Below are 18613 nucleotides of genomic sequence, written 5' to 3' on the forward strand. Positions count from 1 at the left end.
ATAGCACGCAGGTATACACATTATCTGAATAGCTATCCCATACACTCTTCCTATCCTCATTGAAAAAGTTTGTCAATGAGTGCCGGCACTCAAGACTGTGTTGTGTGTTCCGCGCAGAGAGGCAGCAGTTCACATCGCTCTGTGTTTTTGTGGTTTTTTCCTGGGATTTTAATAGAAAACCTTTAAAAATTTTATTCCAACAGATTCTTATTCTTTCGAGGAACAGCCTGTTAAAAATTGTTCATTTTAATTAATAGCTTTCAAGAGGCATAATTTAAAGAAAAGCCACATGTATTGAATTTAATGAGCAATTTCATTTGAATCAAGATTTTACAATTCAGTGTCCACGGCTATCTTACTCGCTGTGATTAGTATTTTAACTACATCGTCATTTTATAACCTAGTGTCATCGCCTAATTATGCGCAAGGTTCTGTGATTAGTTTTTACCACCCCCATTTTTATCAATCAATGGATCAATTTAATAGCTGCTATTTTTGAAACAAGTTCTTGCAACTTTAACTACCCCACACAGCGTGACACATATTTAACACCATCATATCGCCAATGTTCATCCTCGATGAAAAAAATATATTACCACTCTCTTCGTCCATTGTTTCATTTGTTTCACCTCCACCAAAGTCTTCATCATCACAGTCTGAGTCTTACTTGTTTAAATGGCCCTATCATCAGCGAGCAGGCAAAAATTATTGCTGACAAGCTTGGAGTGGCAGATTTTCAGGCGAGCAACGGTTCACTCGAGAGAATTAAAGAGTGACAGGGCTTTACCCTGATGATAAAGATCTGAAAAAAATGTCTATGAAACAGTGTAAGATACATTTTTTCAAATCTTTATCTTATACCAGAGCCTGCTCTTTAATTTATCATTTTCATAATGTCTTCAAAGTAGCCTGTGACGAGTCAGCTGAGCACTGTTTATGATCAAAACAAGGAGAAAACACATTGAAAAGGGAATGTGTGACTGGTAAAACTTTTGTCAACAGGAAAAATACACATTCTAATGTGGTTGGGACATGTGGTCTTGTGGTATGACATTCGTTTTCAGATCGGAAGGTCCTGGGCTCCAGCCGCGTTCAGCGCAAGTTGAGTCCTTGGGAAAGACTCTTTATTCACATTATCTCACCATACTCAGGTGTAAAATGAGTACCTGGCCGTTAACAGTGTTGACTCTGCCCCCAAAAAATTTGTAAAATCGCCTAACAGTAAAGAGCCTTTTCCAAGGACTCAACTATCTGTCATCTGCATTTTTTGCGGCCGGAAAATTTGGCAAATTTCCCAAAATTGGTAGTTTTTTGTAAAAAAAAAAAAACAAAAAAAAAAACAGCCAAAGCAAATTAACGAAAAATAAGGTGCGAAACTGAGAAATGTTGCAGCTTTACCTGGGCCTAAATTCTAAACACGAACAACCACAATTTGACATTGATGATCACTTCAACATTACATCGTCATGCTTAGGAGCACTGTAGAAATGCTTTATTATTATTACTATTATCATTATTATTATTATTAATATCGTCATCATGATGATAATTATTATTGTAGTTATTATTATTATTATTAGTGTAGTAGATGTAGTCGCAGTTCTCCTTCCTCACATTAGTATAGTAGAAGTAGTAGTAGTAGTAGTAGTATAGTTCTTCTTATCATTATTATTATCATTATCTTTATTAGTATTTAAATATTACTGAGTATTAAAAATTGGTAACTTCCATAAAATTTCGTATTTTCGTAATTTGCCATGAAATTTGTTTAAAATTTGTAAAATTACGAAAAATTCTTAAGATTTGGCAGATATGGAGTAGGCCCAATATATGACTGAGTTGAATGTTTGACAGTGTATGTGTTCTATTCCACAGTATATGTCTGTGTGTATTTTGTGTGTGAGTGTGATTGTCTGAAAGTTTGGGCGCATAAAACTTGTTACGATACGGAAAATAATAAATGCAGCCTCCTTTAATTGTAATAAAATGTCTATTTATTTTTCCAAATAGTGTGTTAACTTTTACCGGGAGGCTTAGTTCTGCCCGGCAAATTTTTTGGCAAATTTTGGACTTTTTGACAAATTTTGGCAATTTTTAGGCCCCAACTTGGCAAAAAATGCAGATGACAGAACTATGCACCAAGCGAGGCTCAAACCCAGAACCTTCCGATCCAAAAGTGAGTGTCAGACCACAAGACCACATAGCCGAAAAGATATGCAGAAGAAAAAGAAAAACCTCTTGAGTGATGGAGGAGTATCCCCTGTCCATTGTGACAAATCCTGAATCCTTGGTACGGTTTTCATCGTGATCAAAGAAAGCAGAACCCTCCAACTCGCATGCCATCCGGTTGTGCTCATCTTCCCAGTCAAATTCACCTGGATGACAAATATTAAATCATTATCTATTCCGAGAAAAAAAAAATATCACGATATATACATTGTGAAAGGGAAAGAGTAAATCATAGGACACTTTCTTTGAGATGATATCATGAATAAGAGAAACTGAAGTATCATGAAACAAAGAGTAGAAGCAATCTTAATAGAAAGATTAAAAAATTCCATGCATAACGATGTTCATAAAAAGTAACAAAATTAATAGAGAACACAATTTCCTTATCAAACTTTGGTGTGTAAATACAAACCCAGACCATAAAAAGAGTCAGCCAAATAATCATTCTTTAAATATTAGACTTAAATACTCTTAGCATAGAACATCCTTTTTTGGAATGAGTCAAGTATTTCTATTATATTATTATTATTAATATTACAATTAAAATTATTTACTACATTACCATCTTCCAAACCCCCAAAGGTTTCTTCATTAAGGATATCAAAATCCTCTTCATCTTCTGGTGCTTGTATGAGCTCATTCTCTTCATCCATCAGCTTGCCACCCCCGAGAGTCTGAAAATCAAAATTGGATAGATGTGTTTTAGTTTTATACATTCAAAGTGTTGTAAAATCTAAGATAGATAGATAAGAAGAGTGGACAGCAAAGGCAAAGGGTCACGTAGTCCGACTTAGGACCATTAGGACCTGCAGTATTGCAGTACTAGTGGCGAGTTTTGGGGACTATGACTTTAGAGTTCGGCTCAGAATCCAGAACATTTAATCATGAATCTGAATCATTCGCTTATCAATCAAAAGAGATAGAAAAGGTTCGTAGGATTTGTTGTGATGACACCATGCTCCTCAACGAGTATGAGAATGAATGAAATGAAATTGAAACGAGGACATTTTCACAAAACAAATATATCAAACAAGGCACAAACAAGCTGACAGAGAGAGAGATAATACAACAATAATAAATCTTGACCGTCACACATGTTCTCGATTGGTCAAGTATTACAAATAATACGAGCACACACTCACAGCAAACATCGTCTCCTCCAGGTTCCGCGAAAATTCCATGTTTACGCCATGTTACTTCTAGAATTACTGGAGAAACTCTCGAGTAATATTTTATTTTCTGTTCATTATGAAACTTCAAAAGTTCATGTTTATCTTCATTATAATTGATTTAATATTCATTTCGTAAATATTTTTATATTCAAATTTTGTCATTACACTATATTTCAATACATAATTTATTAGCGTTTTCTAATTGTTTTGAAAAGGCTATATTCTGTTTTCCGACCCCTCCGCCATTTATCGTAAAATAACGTCAATGCATCGGACATTTCCGGCCTGTTAACTACTGGCGAGGGAGAAACCTTTATTTCTCAGTATTTCATGAATTTCTTTCTATTTTTCCATTGCTCAGTGTTACACGACTAGTCTGTTTCACGTTTGATATCCATGATGTAGCTAGGAACCCTTTAGAATCAGCGAAAAACCTAGGTGATGTCTGAGGTGGATATCGCCGGAGATTTACCGAATGGTGACGAGTCTGTCTTCGTCGACGAGCATCAGCACGGCTCGGAAACTCCCTCGGAGTCGGCAACAGAAGTGTCTGTCACTTCGCCTCAACAGAATGCAATATCAGCAGCTGGTCATGTGTTCGTTGCAACTTCGCAAGGTCTTATAAGTGCTCAACATTTTCAAGATGCTGCTGCAGCTGGAATAAAAACCACCCACATTGTAATTCATGACCAAACTCTTGATCAGTTGGCAGAAGCAGGTTTGAAGACACCAACCACACCCATCCCACCACCAACACCTGCAACACCGCTTAGTCGAGAAAAAGGATTTCGCTATCAATGGGATGACTCCGTACATGGCGATATTCTACCTGTACGTTGCAAAAACACAAATGGGGAGTTATTCAAATCAAAATTTGGTTCAGGTAAGGGAGCAAGAAACGAAAAATAAGTAGGATTAGAATGTATATTATCATTATCATTTCATGATGGAAATTATCTGTGCATTTCCAGTTATGAGTATCATATTTGAGTATGAGTCTAATTCTAATGACTTATGATGATTTCACAATGACAATAACTAACCATCATACAGCTCCATTTGGTCTATTAACAGTAACAGTCGCTATTGGCTGCACTACTCAATATTCATTTCAACGTCGCCTGTTAGGCGTCCTCCTATTTGTTGATAGTGATAATAGCACTCTCACTCTCAATACGATATTCGTCACTGCCTAACCAGGTACTCATTCACACATGCGTCAAGTGAGATTTGATAGACGTATATTGTAAAGTGCTCCGAACAAATAATGCAAAAGCCAATGTTTTGTCATCATTGCCATCCATCCGGCCACCGACCACGCTCAATGTCGTTTGGCATTTATATCAATACGATTGACTAACCACCGAGAAAAAGTAAAAGTAAGCCATTTGGCCCCTTTTCATCGCCCCAGTCTCTACTGGTATCCCTAAACTTTAGCTTATAGGTACTTACAGTACAGGGGTGATTGTCTAAATGCAGGGTGGTTGAGAAGCAGAAGAAAACGGCCATTTAGACGAGGTTGATCAAGAGCAAGATGAATAAGTTATGAACATATTTATATCACTGATTTTTTCAACAGATTCATAATAACTACACTACACACTGCTTTTGTCTGTTCCACCAGAAGGCCTATTTGACCTAATTTCGAATTGCAAAGAGTGCACGTTGTCTGGCATCCTTTTTGTACTGGTTTTTAAAAAATATCTGTCACTGACTTCTAACCTTAGGTATCTGTATGGTAGGCGCTGAAGAAACCAATGGTCTGGTTGTATTTCAGCAGCGTCCTCATTGGGCGCGGGCCCATGTCAGTCGGGCCTTGAAATCGTTTAGGTATGGTGCCATGATGACCAGTTTATCCAGCCCATTCCACTCCGAGATAGTTATAATGAAGAAAGAATTTCTGTAGTTTTGTGTTCTTGTCTGTGGGATTTTGAACCAGATCGAATTGTTTGTGGCGTATCTCTCAATGGGGTTTTCGGTTATGTGATTGGCAATAGTGAGTGCTCAGATTTTTCTTTTGTTTGGACATGGCGTGAAAAAGGAGTCTGCCTTTATTGATGGTATTTGGTCTCTTATAATCTTGAACATGACCTAACCTAGTCATTCACATATCCTGTGATTGGGTCTAATGTGTTTTAAGTGCTTTACCTAAGGTCATAAGGCCAGAGTTTTCTGATCATTGTTACTGAGCCAGCCATTAACTACGCTCAACATCACTTGACTATGTCATAAGTCAAGGTAATGTATCGTTCCAACATGTTTACAGACATGATGTTGCTGCTCATGTGGTCAGATTAAGAATTAAGATTTTTGCAAAATACACATATACAGTGGTGCTTCGTGTTTAACGGCATCAGATATAACGAGAACCAGGGAATAACTAGACTTTTATGTATGCCAATCTATGATACCATCAAAATCAAACCATCAGTTCATCATTCGTGTTGGTTCTTGAGCTCACAACTCATTGTGTGACAGGAATATGTTTTGCCAAGTTCTTATTTTTTTTTTTTTTTCTTCGTTAAAGTCTGTTTAATAAATTATTTGAATGATGTTTTGAACCCATTTATATTTTGGTATTTCTTTTCCGAACCAGGTGGTCGGGGGAAATGCATCAAGGGAAGTGATAATTTTTGGTACACACCAAATGAATTTGAGTCAGCTGCTGGCAGAGCAAGCAGTAAGGACTGGAAGAGAAGCATTCGCTATGGGGGGCGGACATTGCAGTGTTTGATAGAAGACAACATTCTACAGCCCCATGCCACTTCTTGTACATGTGCCTCCTGTTGTGATGACGAGGCTGTGGTATGTTCTTAAACTTAAACCCATTTGATTGGGTTGGTTTTTTTTTTATCCTAATCCGCTTGCTGGATGCAAAACAAAAAAAAATAATTTTTAAATGGAAGTAATGATGTGATTGTTCCTTTAAATTGTTATTTGAGCAGACAGTCTGTTTTTATAAATAGTTAATTCTGAATTCGTAATGGGGGGGAGGGGGTGGCCCTCAGGTTTTTACGAAGCCTAAGGATTGAGAGTTTTTGACAAGATGAGGGTTGTTTTCATTAATTGATATTTGAAGGACGAGTTTTCTGACCAAAATTTTAAATAAATGTTTTTTCAGTTTAAACCGTGGAGGTGGTGCACTTTTTGACATCATCATCAAGCTGAAGATGATTCCTCAATTACTAACATACAGTCATGAGCAGATCACTGTCACTAACTTTTTCTAATCCAGTAACTAAAATTACAATACAGCAATACCTTCATTTTCTTTACACCCACCTCTCCCACTTTTTTTTAAAAGCCCCAATTTAATCCCCATTGGATTTGTCTTGTAGCTTCACATTTGTCGTTGCTTATCCTTTATTTTTTATTGTTGATTTATGTGATCATTTTACAGATGTTCTGGGGATGTCAATATAAATGTATATATATCCATTTTGTATTACTCGAAATTTAATGATTCGAGAATTACTGGTCTTAAACCCTTTTTAACTGCTATAGCTGAGTAGTGGAAACGTATTCCAAATTGCGTCAATGCTGATAAAGTTAATTTTCTGTGGTTGGTGTCATGTATATAAATGATATGCTTTAAAAAAATATTTATTGCTTGTTCATTCAGTTGGTAGAGCATTAGCTTCACAATCAAAGGGACCATGATTGAACCCAGTTTTTTTATGACCCCCCTGTCCACCCAGCAGTAAGTGGGTAGCTGAGTTTGTTCAATTTGGTGGAAAGGAATTTGCAGTAGACTAGCATTCTATCCAAATGGTAGCAAGCAATTGCTACTGTCCATTTCACGCTATAGAAACTGGGATAAAGTCCGGCTCCATGGGCCTAAGTGCTCTGAAGGACTACATACTACATGTAATTAATTGAGGAACTTTTATGATAGTGATTTTATCAAATACATTTATGTTATTATCTCTATCAGACTGGTCCTGTCCGCCTTTTTGTGCCTTATAAAAGAAGAAAGAAAGAATCAGAGGAGGGTTCTTTAGTTTCACCACCTAAAAAAGTCAGTCTTTCATCTTCCAAGGCTTCAGTTGGCTTGACTGTCCCAAAAGTGGAAGTAGATCAAAACAGTAAGTCTTCCTTTTTTATAAAAAAAAATAAAAAAATTATGGAATGATAAGGGGAGGGTTCATATGCATAGTCCATATGATATTAAAAAGTCAAAATTGTTCTCAAGATAATATGTAATCTTGATATACTTGTGATTTTTTTCTGAAAAGCATATGTTGTTACGGTTTGTTGTTTTTTGGGGGTTTTTTTTCGCAATCGCATTCATCATTTTCATTCATAATAAGTGATTGCTAAAGACAATGACTTTTGAATTTTAAGACTACTGCTTCCATTCTGAAAAAGGTAATATTACATGAATAGCTTAAAATCATTTCATTATGATCATGTCAGGTGAAAAATTGTTTGTTTATAGTCAAATGATTTCTCTCAAATTTATTGGGTGTTTTTTTAAAGATCCAGGTCAAGTTATTGTACCAATAGCCTCGGGTGCAGGGTCTGCCCCTTTGCAGAACACATCTTCCATTCAAAATGTTGCTGTGCAGAACCACGACAGTAAAGGAGAGATGGTTCATATTGTGGCAACTGATGCACAGGGAAATCTAGTCGCTGGAGGTCAGTTTATGAATAGTGTTGTTATTGTCATCTGATCTTATCTCATCTTATCTTTTAAAAGGCTGACTATATTATAACAAGAAATGAAGTCAGTAGGAAAGTTCCCGGCGGGGTTGCACCAGTAAGGTCACTGGTCCTTGCCTCCATCGCTGTCTCAAAGTTTTTATTCTCTGTTGTCTTCTGGCACTTTTCTACTCACTTCATTTCTTGTTATTATCAACATAAGTGCCTGCTCCACTCTTTTTTCTGAATTAAAAATTCTTCCCAAATACCAGAGCATACTCAATGTCTATTTAGCTTAAATGCTGGCCAACTAATTTTGTGGCATTTGTGTGTGTTGAACCCATGACCTCAAGAAGTCGGGGAGAAGTGGCTCTCGATAGACTAGAATTTAAAGCAAATTTTTACGGGGTCGTGGATAGCTCATACGGTAGAGTCATGTTCTCCCAAGCCATAGTTGTTGTACCAGTAAGGTCGCAAGTCCCCATTGTCGCTGAGAAGTTTTTATTCTCTGTTGTCTTCTGGCACTTTCCTACTCACTTCTTTTATATTGGCAATTGCCTAAAAATAAACCTTTGAAAATCTCATTTAGTAACTTAGTAATCAGTTACAGTCGACTACGCTTGTAGCGATGTCGTCAGGGGACCAGAAAAAAGATCGCTACATCTGAAGTTCGCTACAGCCTTTGGAAGAAAATTCAAGGGAAATAATTCTGACTATTCAACTTCGTTGTATTGAGTTACTGCCCTTATCTTGACAAAAATTCATCGTGACCACTGAGACAAATATTAGGTTTTTTTGTTTTTTGTTTTTTTTTAATTTAATTTTTTTTTTTTGTGTTTTTTTTTTTTTTTTTGTTTTAAAAAAACATTTTTTTTTTTTTTGATTTTGTTTTGTTTTGTATTTTTTTTTAAAAATTCTTTATTACATTTTTTATTACTTTATTCAAATAAACGGAACGATATCTGTATGTGAAACCCCATGCCAGGATGGTGCCACATTTGAGACATCATTATTAACTCTGCACAAGAACGAGACAAGGGGACAAACACATATATCTCTTCAAAGAAAGCACAACGCGTTTTCCTCCTGTCGCCATTGTTAAGTCGAGTTGTAGTTGTAGTCTGTGGTTGAGGCAACACACTTAATACACTGTACACTAGACTACAACACATGCGAGACAGCACACAAAGGCACTTGGAGAAGTGAGAGAGGTATATATATAGTAAAAGAATAGAGTGAGAGTTCGTTTCGCGTTCATTTCGCTCTACTCTGATGCAACACACAAGACAATCAGCACACACATATTATATCAGTGGTACGTTACACACACAAAGTGTATTGTATGTGTTGTATTGACACAGGTGCTTGGCGAAGTGAGAGAAGCAGTGAGGAGAGTGTGTTTCGCCGTGCCGCTCGTGACATCGTTACAACTGTTATATTTTTACTATAAAGTATTATGGTCAGGGATAAGAATACGCATCACTATAACTGTCACGACGGATGTAGCGAAGTCATTACAACCGTTTGTATTTTATTGAGTTACATGGGTGCCTGTTCTACAGAAAAAGATCATTACTTCCGAAGATCACTGCAACCAACTTCGCTACAAGTGGAGTGAACTGTATAAAGATTTATGAACCTCTCTCATCCAATTCCAAATCTGAGTGGAGCAACAGAACTTGTTTTCATTTCAAAGTTATATTTTGTGACATGGATGGTCATTATTTTCGGGTGTAAAGTTTAGGTTTTGACCTTGACACAGAGCCAATCCCTTTTTGATATATTTTTCTCTCCATTTATTTCAGATGCTGTGGTGATGACCCCATTCTCCCTGGCCCAGGCAAATCAGAAGGCAGGAGGGGGTCCAGTTGTCACAATGGATGTCATGGAGCAGAAGAATTGGTGGCAGTTGGAAGAGGTTACACATAAATCTATTCTTTTTTTTATCTGGGTGGGGTTCCTGACCTCCCATAGTGGGCAGGGGGGTACATACTGTGTCTTCTATCCCCTTATATCTGTTTTCCAACATGCTTTCTGTCTTTTTCTTGGAATGAGATTACTTGGTTTTGTCCTGGCTCTGGCCGGAGTCCTAGCTGGGAGGGAAACAGTCAAATGCATAGTTATTATTTTGGGAGATGATATTTGTTATTTTGAATGTATAATGGAAGCATTTGAGTGTATTCCTCTTTGTTGGATTTTGTGTTTGTGTCCGGATAAGACTTATAGGTGATCTCAAACTAAGTACATTGGTGGTATGCTCTTGGAATCTACATCTGATCCCTATTTGTTCCCAGTTCCCCTATGTCTTACTTTTTCTTTGGTGATTTAATTGTAATTCTAGAACTTTTTACTATCCGATTTTCTTCCTTTTTACTGGCGCTGATATAACCTAAATGTGTTGCAAGCGCCGTAAAACCCTTAAAGACAAAAAAAAAAAAAAAAATTTTTAATACTCGTTTGAACATGCCTCTGCATTTAATTACATCATTTTGATGACTTTTGTTTCCCTTTTTCATTACGCTTAGTCCAGCTAATCTGATTTCTTTTCAGAAATCAATAAAATCTGGTTGTTATTGAAGGTGAATATAATAACGATAATAATAATGGACTCTAATAGTTATAGAGCGTACAATATCCTCAACTATCAGACTCTTTGCGCTTATTAGTAAATAATTAAATCTGTAATTATATGTGTGTGAATACTTAATTTGACAGTATTTGATTTCTTAACTGATGTAAATCCCTCTCTCTCTTTCTCTTTATTTTCTGTAGATGGCTAATAACCTGCTTCAACAGGCCCAACAATTAAAAATTATGATAGAACAAGTCAAGCAGCAAAGTCTTATTGCAAAAGACTCTGCTGTCCAGCAGCTTCGGGCTCAAATGGAGAAAGAGAAGCAAGACGTAAGAGATTATTTTATAAGTTTTTCTAAATTTCATCTGCCTTTTATATTTGTACATGTAAAGTCCCTTTATTTAAAGCATCACTATCATTTTTCGCTCTCAACTTGTCATTGGTCTTTTATTATTATTTTATCATTATTGTTGTTGTTGTTGTTGGTGTTATTATTATTATTATTATTATTATTATTATTATTATTATTATTATTATTATTACTATTATTATTACTATTATTATTATAAGAAATGTTCCGATTACGATCTGATCTTAAGTCCACTTGCATAGGATGATTATTATTGTTTTTGTTGTTTGTTTTTTAAAAGAATTTATCTTGTTCTTGTTCTTGTTCTCCTTTATCCTCTCCATCTTTCACAACATTCATTTATAATGTATGGCCCACTTTACTTCACATACATAACATGACCAGTGGACCTTTTGACCAGAAATTTAATTTGTCTTTACTTACGAGTTTAGATGATGTGTTTGTGTATATATGTGTGTGTGTGTGTTTCAGGCAATCAACACAGTACGCATAGAAGCTCAGATGAACCTGTCCCGTGTCATCATGGAAGAACGTGCTCATAGAGACATGGCATTACAACAGTCCTTGGCACAGGCACGAGCTGAGATCCAGGATTCTGTTACAGTCATAGCTGATGACAAGGTATGTGATTTACTATGGTAGCTATGTTAAAACTGTTATCTGTTCTTATATTAATACTCTGCATTCTGGGTGGGGATCCTGACCTCCCATAGCGGGCAGGGAGGTACATACTGTGTCTTCTATCCCCTTATATCTGTTTTCCAACATGCTTTCTGTCTTTGTCTTGGAATGAGATTACTTGGTTTTGTCCTGGCTCTGGCCGGAGTCCTAGCTGGGAGGGAAACAGTCATGCATAGTTGTTTTGGGAGATTATATTTTTTTCCTTGTAAATCATCTCTCTGTTATGTATTATTATTTTTATTTTGAATGTATAATGTAAGCATTTGAGTGTATTCCTCTTTGTTGGATTTTGTGCTTGTGTCTGGATGAGACTTGTAGGTGATTTCAAACTAAGTACATTGGTGGTATGCTCTTGGAATCTACATCTGATCCCTATTTGTTCTGTTCCCCTTGGTCTTACTTTTTCTTGGGTGCTTTAATTGTAATTCTATAACTTTTTACTATCCCATTTTCTTCCTTTTTACTGGCGCTGATATGACCTTAATGTGTTGCAAGCTCCGTAAAACCCTTAAAAACAAACAAACAAAACAATACTCTGCATTTTAAAGATTGAACGATATATTTATTTACCTTTAATAGCGATTAAACGGTTTGTGCACATCGCGTTTGCTAGATTTCAGGATTTTTGCAATGCAATCACCCAAGTAATTTCATCACTAGCATCCCTTGGGTCCTTTCTTTATACCAAGTTTTCCCAAGGGAATGTTGTGTTCTGATGAGGCTATTGGGTGGATTTGCGATTGTACACGAATGCGGCAACTAATTCATCATCTGGATAGATCATCAGTGTCAGTGCATGACATAATCAGTCAGAAGGTGAAAATTTTGGATTTGCATTTATATTTTTTTCTGAAAGAATATGGCCACCAGAGCATTTTAATCTTTATTTGAAGTAAATCGGGTGATTTTTCATGAAGGTATGGGAAAGGCATCCTGCAACTTTTCTCTAATTTCATACTTTTTCAACTTGACTAGCTGTAAAAAATATTTAAAAGTGAAATTAAGTTTTTATATTTCCCGAAGATGTACAAAACGGGTTGATTTAATCAATTATGACAAGAACTCATTTTTGATAAAAATTGACCTTCTAACTAAACTTGGCGATATCTCAGTTCAAAAACTTTTCACCGTCCGACTGATTATGTCGTTCACTGTAACATATGTATAGTAATGTGAGACCATTAGAAAAGGAGAGGGCCAAGTAAAAGTGTGGGAGGATGTTTTCTCTATTTTCTTACATTGAAAATTCTTTCCACTTGTCTAATTTTCATTGCTAGAATTAGAATGATATGTCTGTTGGCTTGTTTTGGGATTTTAATTCCAACATTTTGTGAAAAAGACATGAGTTTTGAAAATTTATCATTGATTCAAACATTGATAATGATGAGAACCAAGTCAACTTAATAAATTAAGATAGGTGGCTTTTCATGTCTCATGAAATATGAGAGTAGCTATACTTATTTTTTTCCAAATGTCTCGATTTTTTGGCAAGCAATCATTTGATTTTTTCCCCAAAGGAGTGGAGTTTGCAGCTGTGCTATTATGACATTAGACTAAGTTGATCCTTTTTTTTTTTTCCTTTTCAAGGGTACTTACAATGTGTCCTGGCCAGCTGATAGTCAACAGGGTAACATCACCATGGTGATGGCACCAGAGGAAGAAGACGAGGAGGCTAAGGATCCCAAGGACAGACTATCATGATGAAAATCAAGAGTGTGACTCAATACAGTTAACACTCGTGTGACCCAGGCATTTAATTCGATTCATGTGCTGAAGCGATTTGCAAGTTGCTGCAGAATCGTAATTTGATGATATACGAGAGAAAATGGGATTTGCATTTCTTATCAATCAGTGCTTATGGTTTTCTTAGGAACCGTGGAAATCCGTTATTTTTGTGTCACAGGAAGAATTTCCTTCTTTTAAAAATTATATAACCCCCCTTTCAATCAATGTACTGTCAGTGGGAGAGTTGACGCGTAGTGAAACATACAGGTTCAGTTTTCATCTCAGTTGCTCTAAAAGTGCTGTTTAATGCAGTAAAAGTGGGGGGGTTTTAAGCATTGTTCAAAATTTTTGTCACCTTCAGCAAAGTCCCAGGTTTGAGTTTTTGCTGAGACTGAGATGAGGGTCATTTAAATCGATATTTGAAGGACAAGTTTTCTGGCCAAATTTTTATATATATATTTCCATAGTACGACAGAGCACTGATAATGTCATGAGATTATTTGCAATGAATCGTGTACACATTTTAGGCATACTTGCCAACCCTTTCGCTTTTGGCGGAATCATTCCTATTTTCACTCTTCCATTTTGTACTATTCCGCCATTGTCTCTAAAATTTCCTAATTTAAAAAAAGTGAGTAATGCTAGTAAATGGGGGGGGGGTGAAGTGGTGAAAATCCTATTTTTTGTCTCAAATTCTTATTTTTAGGTGTCCCAATTTCACTTTTGGAATGTGAAGGGTTGGCAGGTCTGATTTTAGGTTTTAATGACTCTTCTATGTTTTCCTCTGAGTGTTGATGATTTTCTAGAGTCATATGTTTCAATTTAAGTGGATATGTCAGTAGCAGACTTGCCTATAATCAGGTTCAGTAATTTGGTCTACATTATGATACCAGTACGATCGTTTTCACGGCGCTTAATAATTATCTAGGCTCTCATTATTTGTTGTCTAATAGAGAACTGTTCACAGGATACACATGCTGTTAATAGAAGGTGCTTATATATATGTCTTTCTGATGAGGGATGTCAAAGCACAAGCTTTCCCTCTTATTCCTTGTTACAGGAAAATAATAATGATATAATATGGAGTATGGTGATGGTGTTGTAGGGGAATGGTAAAAAAGAAGGATGGTGATTGAAATATTAGGAAGGTTGTTGTGGTGATTATGGTGTTGATGATTGCAATGTTATTAGTGTACATGTGTGTCCGTATGTATATATGTCAATATATTATGTCTTCATTTGTATTATCATAAATGTGTAACCAAATGACAAATTGCCACTATTTTGAGGACAACAAAGACATATTATTATTTAATGTAATGGTGATTAGCCAATGTACTAATATCATTTTTGTTTTTGAATGGACGGTCCCCTTCGGAAAGGGGAATTTCTACTCCATTGGTTAGGAGGATCTTTACCTTCTGTCTCTACTATCACTATCACTCCTAACACCATAAGATCTGTTGGGACGCTTATGTGGCTTTGGACATTTTACTTTTTGGGATGAGAATGCTTGACCTTGCCCAAGCCCTGACTTTACTGAGAGCAAAGCAGTCAGATGGCCGGTTTTTTGGGTTTTTTTGTGAGAGATATTTTTTTTTTTTAGCAAATCATCGTTCTAATTTATGTGATATGGTTTATCATTTTGTGACAATTTGATAACATAGCGGCCAACTGTCCTGATAAAATATTGAAATTGGCCCGATTTTGGTAATCTGTAAAATAATATTTTTTTAAAAATTGGGCTTTATATGTATGGAAATGATTCTCGACTATCCCAGGATTATGCTTTTTCTTTTCTTTTTTTTTACTATCAAATTAAAACGAGGAACAGAAAAGCTATAAATCTAGTTTATATTATATATTAGTCCAAACCTATTGCTGTTTTGGGTCATGACAATATTGTGCATTAGGGTGTCCGGTTTTGACTGCTACGTGATATTATTCATTTGGAATGAATTCTGCTTATGTATTAGAATTGATTTTTAGATAGTTTAAGACTGGATTAGTAGAGTTACCACACTCAAACCATGACCTCTACCTTCTTGCTGTCATCTCTCCCTAGAGATTTTTGGAACTCTTCAAAATTGACATTTTAAAGTTGCTCAATCCACACACAAAAAAAATGAAAATGTACATATACCATTTTTCTTTCTTTTTTTTTTCTTTTTTTAAAAATGCTATCACTACCATACAAAGATTTTAAAATAGTAGCTATAATAATATGTATATAATTTGTCTGAGAAATATGTAAATAATGGATTGGTAAAAGTTAACACAGCCAAATACAAAAATGGGGTAAAAGTAAACACAGCCAAATACAACAACAGGGTAAAAGTAAAAGTAAACACGACCAAATACAAAAAAATGGTGGGAAAAGTAAAGTAAACACAGCCAAATACAAAAATGGGGTAAAAGTAAACACAGCCAAATGCAAAAATGGGGTAAAAGTAAACACAGCCAAATACAAAAATGGTCGGTGTTAGGGTTGAATGTGTCAAATATTGTTCTTATAGAACTCATTCCCTTTGTCATACTATTTCTATTTCATTTATAATAATAATAGAGGTTTATAGAGCACATCTACCCCTAAATGGACAGAAAGGCTCTGAGCGCCCAAAACGTCGAGTTTTTATCTAGTGCAATCTCCACTAAACATGCTCAATGCGCTTTTAAAAGGGGTCCCTAATCAACAGCAATATTTAACATGTAGGACGAGACATGATGCCTGTTATGCGATATTAAATTTTTTTTTCTGGACAGAGACAATGCTGTTAACGGTCATGTACTCATTTTACACGGTGAGAGAATGTGAGTAAAGAGTCTTTTCCAAGAACTCAACTATGCGCTGCTCAGAACAGGACTCGAACCTAGAACCTTCCGAAATGAAGGTGATTCTCCTCTCTCTCTCTCGTGGTGCTGATATAATGAAGATGTTGTAAATGTTAACTTCTAAACAAAATGAATTTAAGGTATCTAAGTTATAATTATAACTGTCAACTAGTTCTGTGAATAATCCTCGTCTTATCTGAGATTGAGATAATTCATCATTTGTAAATGTCAACATTATAATAGTCAACTCGTACATGTGAGTAATCAGGTCATGTCTGAAGATTGAGATATTTCAACATTTGTAAACGTCAACTAGTTCATGTGTGAATAATCAGTTTCATATCTGAGGATTGAGAGATTTCATCATTTGTAAATGTCAACTGGATCATGTGTGAATAATCAGTTTCATATCTGAGGAGTGAGATCTTGCATCATTTGTAAATGTCAACATTATAATTGTCAACTAGTTCATGTGTGAATAATCAGTTTCATATCTGAGGAATTGAGAGATTTCATCATTTGTAAATGTCAACTAGATCATGTGTGAATAATCAGTTTCATATCTGAGGAGTGAGATCTTGCATCATTTGTAAATGTCAACATTATAATTGTCAACTAGTTCATCTGTGAATAATCAGTTTCATATCTGAGGAATTGAGAGATTTCATCATTTGTAAATGTCAACTAGATCATGTGTGAATAATCAGTTTCATCTCCGAGGAGCGAGATCTTTCATTATTTGTAAATGTCCTTGCGATTGACAAAATCTGATTTTGAGGGTCGAGGGTGTTTATGCTTTGCTTTTAGAGGTTGTAAAAATGTTATTATTTTTCACTCTAATAATTGATTTTACTTTGTATTGATCGTTAATGACGCTTTTCCACTTTGAGATTGAATCTATTTACAACTAGTATTTAAACTTAGCCAACTTTTATAAAGTCTGTAAAAATGCGAATATTCTGAAAAAAAGTGTAATGGTAGCACGTCTGACCGGTAATCAGAAGGTTCGATCCCCAGTCGAGGTAGACTGATTTTTTTGGGATGTTTTTTTCTTGTATTTTTCTTTCTCGCTTTGTCTGGCACATTTCATACACACTTGTTCAGATCTTTATCTTACACTAGTGCCTGCTCCTTAGTTTCTTAATTTGATATATTTTAAAATGCAAATGTATCGTTTGTCAGCAAAATGTGAATACATAGACAACAGACATTGTTGCAAGATAACATTTTGAAAAGTGATGTATCAAAATTGTCAGACTGGGTGGGGTTCCTGACCTCCCATAGTGGGCAGGGAGGTACATACTGCATCTTCTATCCCCTTATATATGTTTTCCAACATGCTTTCTGTCTTTGTTTTGGAATGAGATTACTTGGTTTTGTCCTGGCCCTGGCTGGGAGGGAAACAGTCAAATGCATAGTTATTGTTTTGGGAGATGATATTTTTTTCTGTGTAAATCATCTCTCTGTTATGTATTATTATATTTTTTATTTTGAATCCATAATTTAAGCATTTGAGTGTTTTCCTTTTCGTTGGATTTTGTGCTTGTGTCCGGTTGAGACTTATAGGTGATCTCAAACTAAGTACATTGATGGTATGCTTTTGGATTCTACATCTGATCCCTATTTGTTCCGAGTTCCCTTTGTCTTACTTTCTCTTGGGTGCTTTAATTTTAATTCCAGAACTTTTTACTATCCCATTTTCTCCCTTTGTACTGGTGCTGATATAACCTATATGTGTTACAAGCGCCATAAAACCCTTAAAAAAAACAACAAAAACATGATCCCTATTTGTTCCCAGTTCCCCTATGTCTTACTTTTTCTTGGGTACCTTAATTGTAATTCTAGAACTTTTTTCGATCCTATTTTCTTCCTTTTTACTGGAGCTGATATGACCTAAATGTATTGCAAGCGCCGTAAAACCCTTTAAAACAAAAAAAACAAACAAAATTGTTAGGCAAAGTAGATAGAAGTAGAATGTTACAAGCGAAAAAGAAAAAAAATTCTGTTTTACTTAGTTGGAGATCGATCTTATATTTCTACTGGTGTTGGGCTACCGTGTACGAGTTGTCTTATCCATGTGCTTTCTGTCCATGTCTTGGTTTTACCCAGGTTCTGCTTGTTTAATAAACAATAAATTTTTTTATAAATCAAGAGTTTTTATAGCGAGTAATATCCACTAAATGTTTGCTCAAAATTCTGGACAAGCCAACTTCATAAACTTTCACATGTGGTAAATTGATATTAATTTTGTTTTTTTCTGACAGTGACAACGCTGTTGCTTGCTAGATACTCGTTTTACACCAGGGTACGGTCAGTAATTGTGAGTTAAGAGCCTTTTCTAGGAACACGCTTTGCATCAACCTCTGTGGGACTCTAACCAGAGACCTA

General features: G+C 35.7%; 2 protein-coding genes across 3 annotated transcripts in view; one reads left to right on the plus strand and one right to left on the minus strand.

Moving 5' to 3' along the window:
- Positions 1-3950, minus strand: part of LOC144968046 (uncharacterized) — a 43003-nt gene extending 39053 nt beyond the window's left edge. The window contains exons 1-3 of one of the 2 annotated variants that reach the window (XM_078906007.1): positions 3874-3950; positions 2792-2903; positions 2236-2375 (exon numbers count right to left, since the gene is read on the minus strand). In XM_078906007.1, coding sequence (XP_078762133.1) covers positions 2236-2375; positions 2792-2882 — 231 coding nt within the window. In that variant the 5' untranslated portion in view covers positions 2883-2903; positions 3874-3950. Of the gene's footprint in view, positions 1-2235; positions 2376-2791; positions 2904-3371; positions 3497-3873 lie in introns of those variants that run through there. The other variant, XM_078906006.1, reaches the window with a different exon arrangement.
- Positions 3660-18225, plus strand: LOC144968047 (deformed epidermal autoregulatory factor 1 homolog). The gene is made up of 8 exons (XM_078906008.1): positions 3660-4284; positions 5998-6206; positions 7336-7486; positions 7881-8039; positions 9848-9960; positions 10815-10946; positions 11459-11608; positions 13256-18225. Exons 1-8 carry the CDS (start codon positions 3843-3845, stop codon positions 13367-13369), a joined length of 1470 nt encoding a protein of 489 aa, XP_078762134.1. The 5' UTR covers positions 3660-3842; the 3' UTR covers positions 13370-18225.
- Positions 18226-18613: the final 388 nt, after the last annotated feature.

The sequence above is a fragment of the Berghia stephanieae genome, chromosome 3, assembly GCF_034508935.2.
Source record: "Berghia stephanieae isolate SIO BIC M18660-M18661 chromosome 3, UCSD_Bste_1.3, whole genome shotgun sequence".
In the NCBI taxonomy this organism is placed as follows: domain Eukaryota; kingdom Metazoa; phylum Mollusca; class Gastropoda; order Nudibranchia; family Aeolidiidae; genus Berghia; species Berghia stephanieae.